Source organism: Tupaia chinensis, unplaced genomic scaffold (genome assembly GCF_000334495.1).
Source record: "Tupaia chinensis unplaced genomic scaffold, TupChi_1.0 Scaffold000047_1, whole genome shotgun sequence".
Lineage (NCBI taxonomy): Eukaryota > Metazoa > Chordata > Mammalia > Scandentia > Tupaiidae > Tupaia > Tupaia belangeri.
In genome coordinates this window covers 4,183,927-4,188,146 of record NW_006159505.1, presented here as the reverse complement: position 1 = coordinate 4,188,146, position 4,220 = coordinate 4,183,927, and the positions used below count along the sequence as shown (strand labels likewise).

The following is a 4,220-nucleotide window of genomic DNA, read 5'->3' as shown; positions in this document are numbered from 1 at the left end:
TTAGAGGCATGAAGGAGGAAATGACCCACAATATCTCTGAAGTTCCATTACCCTGATGTTCACCAAGCAAACTGCACTTTTGTCAATGGAACTAGATATTACAAAGGCCTCCCAGTTGCTAGAGATCAGATGTACCTGGTATAAGCTGCAGAGTTTCAATGGAGAATTCAGAGGTGTATGGAAGGAGATGAGCCGTGTTCTCTCTGCAGCTCCATATTTCTCCCTGATGCTCACTTTGCCGTTTCTCCTCTGACTTTTAGTGATTTGGTGACTAAAAGTGATATTTGGCTAATTTGTTGGAGATTTCTACAACTGTAAGCTCATATGCTTCACTTTACTATGAGGTACTTCTATGCCAATTACTCCTCTACTGTTGTGTTTTGCAATGTGGTATCCACAAAAAGAGATTTGAGTTCAGATATTTGAAGACAAGTTTCTCCTTTTGTGTAGCAGTTCAGTGAGAGGTGAGGTTTTCTATGACCCTAAAAGTATTCAGATCTTTGGCTACTGTGCACCTAGACCTGTCTAGACACTCAATATGTGGAAGCTGAGAAGCAAACTGAGAATGTCAGGTAAAAGAAAAGGAAACAAAGGGAAAAAGACCAAAAAACGACAAAAACAACCAGTAAAAAGGGAAAGGAATTTTTTTTTAAAGACAGAAAATGGAAATCGTGCAGCACTGCATGAACAGATCAGGGCCAGGCCCACCTCAGATGTAGATAAATGGATTCAGAAGTTAGCAAGATAAAGGAGAGGTCAGAGGCAAGAAACAGTACTTACAGATTTAAAAAATATGTATGTAAAAAAAGGAAAATTTTGAGAGAGACAGAGACAGAAAGAAGACAGTAACCACCCTACCTAACTAGATGTTGGGCTAGAAAGAGAGGTTCGAGAAGAGGCTCTTTAGTTACAGGAGCAGGGCCAGGCCCACCACAGACATGGATATATTCTTGCTATGTGTTGGGCTGAAAGGAGAGGTTGGAGCAGAGGCACTTCAGTTAAAGGAGCAAGGCTGGGCCCACCTCTGGCATAGATAGATTCTCACTAGGTGTTGAGCTGGAAGCCCTTTTTTTTTTTTTTTCTTTTTTAAAATCTATTAGATCATCAAGAAAGTCATGATATATTTCTCTATGCTTTTCTATGCAAAAATGTGTCACGACTTTCCAGACAATCCAATATTTCGTCATTGGTGTATAAAAATGCCACAATTTTTGTACACTGATTTTGTATCCTGCAACTTTAATGAATTTTTTTGGTTGTGTGTGGAATTTTTAATTTCATAAATATAAGATCACATCATCTATGTACTGGGGAAATCTTACCTGCTCCTTTACAATTTGGATTTCTTTTATTTCTTTCTCTTGACTTTAGCTAGGACTTCTAGTATGATGTTGAATAAGAGTGGTAAAAGTTGGTCCCAGTTATTTGTAAGTGCTATTTCTTCCCTTCAACAAACCCTTTAGGTGTTTGTGTTCATCTCTCTTCCCCAGAAAATAGGGCTACCTCTTTCAGTCATTGCTGTCATTCTGGATATCTGGTCATCATTCTAGATATCTTAATTGTATGATAGACCTTTTTTTTTTTTTTTAAATCCTTCATGTAAAACTTTCAAACTGTTGAGATGGAGATCCATGATTGAAAAGAAAAAGATGCATGTTCTAGTAAATGATTTTTTGATTGCTCTGATTTTCAGATGTGTCCTGATTTTCCCAGGATCTGTCTGCTGATATTCAGAACTGACTCGCTATGGAAGGCACAACCTGTAATGGATCAGAGGACTCCTTACCTGTCTTCTACCTGGTGGGCATCCCCTCTCTGCCAGAGTCTCTTTTCCTCCCTGTCTTCTTGATTTTTGTCTTAATCTACCTGCTCATCCTGGTGGGTAATGCCCTTATTCTGATGGCTGTGGTGGCAGAGCCCAGCCTCCACAAGCCCATGTACTTCTTCCTGATCAATCTCTCTGCCCTGGACATCCTCTCCACTACAACCACCATCCCCAAGATGCTGTCCCTATTTCTGTTGGGAGACCATTTCCTCAGCTTCCCTGCCTGTTTCCTACAGATGTACCTCTTCCATGGCCTCAACTGCTCTGAAGCCTTCATCCTGGTGGTCATGGCCTATGACCGCTATGTGGCTATCTGCCGCCCACTGCACTACCCTATCCTCATGACCCCACAAACCAATGCTTCGCTGGCAGCCAGTGCCTGGTTCACTGCCCTCCTCCTGCCCATCCCAGCAGTGGTACAAACTTCCCAGATGGCATTTGTTCCTGTGGCCCAGGTCTACCACTGCTTCTGTGACCACTTGGCTGTGGTCCAGGCTTCGTGCTCAGACACCACACACCAGACATTCATGGGCTTCTGCATTGCCATGGTGGTATCCTTCCTGCCCCTCCTCCTGGTCCTTCTCTCCTATGCCCACATCCTGGCCTCAGTGCTTCGCATCAGCTCCCGAGAAGGTCGCTCAAAAGCCTTTTCCACCTGCAGTTCCCACCTCCTGGTGGTGGGCACCTACTATTTCTCCATTGCCATAGCCTACGTGGCCTACAGAGCTGACCTGCCCTTGGACTTCCACATCATGGGCAATGTGGTGTTTGCTATCCTTACACCTGTTCTTAATCCTCTCATCTATACACTGAGAAACAAGGATGTCAAAGCAGCCATCACTAAAATGGCATGTCTTCAGGAACCAGGACATACTGAGGGCTCTTGATCCTTACATGCAATTAATTCAGTTTCCAGGATACCAGTGGCAGTGTCTAGAACAGAACAGGGACTCAATATTTTTACAAGAATAATATCATCCTAAATTGACTTTATAGAGCTGGGCCAACAGCTTCAACCAGGCCTCAAATACTAGATCGAGAAGATTTTCAAGAAGTACTATAAAATAATTACAGTTTTCTCAATTTTTTAAAATCAATTCTACTATAATGAATAAAATTTTATCATTCATTCATTCATAAAAAGACAGAGCAATGAATCAGACATAGTTGCTCCCTAAGGTATCCATAGTCTAAAGGGAAATCAAAACCAGAGAAAAAAGCTAGGTGAGAAGACAGAGAGAAGCAAACAAGGTTGTGAGAGTCAAGAAGTTAGTATTTATAGACACAAAATAATAATGGTTATGATAATAATAAGATACCTAGAAATAAACCTAACCAAAGAAGTGAAAGACCTCTACACTAGGAAAAGTATTAAAAACTTTAAAAAGAAAATGAAAATGATAAAAAAAAGGAGAAAGATATTCCATGGGTGGGATTGGAAATATCAGTATAATCAAAATGTCAATCCTTCTCAAATTAATCTGCAAATTCAATGTAAACTACCAAAGATATTCCTCACCACAACAGAAAAAAAATCATAAAACTTGTCTGGAATCATTAAAGGCCCTGTATCACCAAAACAATAATGTGCAAAAAGAATAAGATAAGAGTCATTTCACTTCCTGACCTCAAAATATATTATAAAGCTGTGATAATAAAAACAACATGGTATTGGCACAAAAACAGGCAAGTAGACCAATGGAATAGAATAGAACCAGAAATAAACTCCAAAACATACAGCCAACTGATTTTTGACAAAAGGCACAAAACAATCCAGTGGGTAAAAGAAAATCTCTTCAGCAAATAATGCTGGAAAAACTGGACATCTGCCTGCACAAAAATGAAACTGGACCTCCGTCTCTAACTAGTAACAAAAATCAACTCAAAATTGATCAAATATCTAAACATAAGATCTCTAACTATAAAACTACAAGTGGAAAACATAGGAGAAATTCTTGGCAACATTAGAATAAGCAAAGATTTCTTAAATAAGACACCCAAAGCATAGGCAATAATCCCAGAAATAGACAAGTGGGACTACATCAGCCTATAAAGCTTCTGCACAGCAAAGAAACAATAATCACAGTGAGGAGACAACCTCCAGAGTGGGAGGATATATTTGCAAACTATGTCACAAATAAGCGATTGGTAACTAGAATATACAGGAGACTCAAGTAGCTTATCTGAAAAAAAAAATTCAATCTAATTAAAAGATGGGCAAATGGGGCAGTTGCCATAATGGCTATGTCGCTGAACTCCCATGTAGTCTACTGCGGTTTGAGTCCTAGACCCGGTGGCTTAAACTCACACCAAGCATGTGTGCGTGCATGCCCAAGGTCCCGAGAGGAGAATGGAGGAGAAGGGATTGCGGCATGGCTATCCCCCCCGGGGGGGG

The 4,220-nt window shown here is 40.5% G+C and overlaps 1 protein-coding gene across 1 annotated transcript; it reads left to right on the top strand.

Moving 5' to 3' along the window:
* The first annotated feature begins 1,746 nt into the window (after positions 1 to 1,746).
* Positions 1,747 to 2,712, top strand: LOC102492200 (olfactory receptor 2AT4). Its single transcript, XM_006141147.1, has one exon. It carries the CDS (start codon positions 1,747 to 1,749, stop codon positions 2,710 to 2,712), a length of 966 nt encoding a protein of 321 aa, XP_006141209.1.
* The last annotated feature ends 1,508 nt before the right edge of the window (positions 2,713 to 4,220 follow it).

Bases quoted from the DNA above. Each gene is read 5' to 3' on its own strand.
- LOC102492200 (XM_006141147.1), top strand. From the start codon at position 1,747: ATGGAAGGCACAACCTGTAATGGATCAGAGGACTCCTTACCTGTCTTC.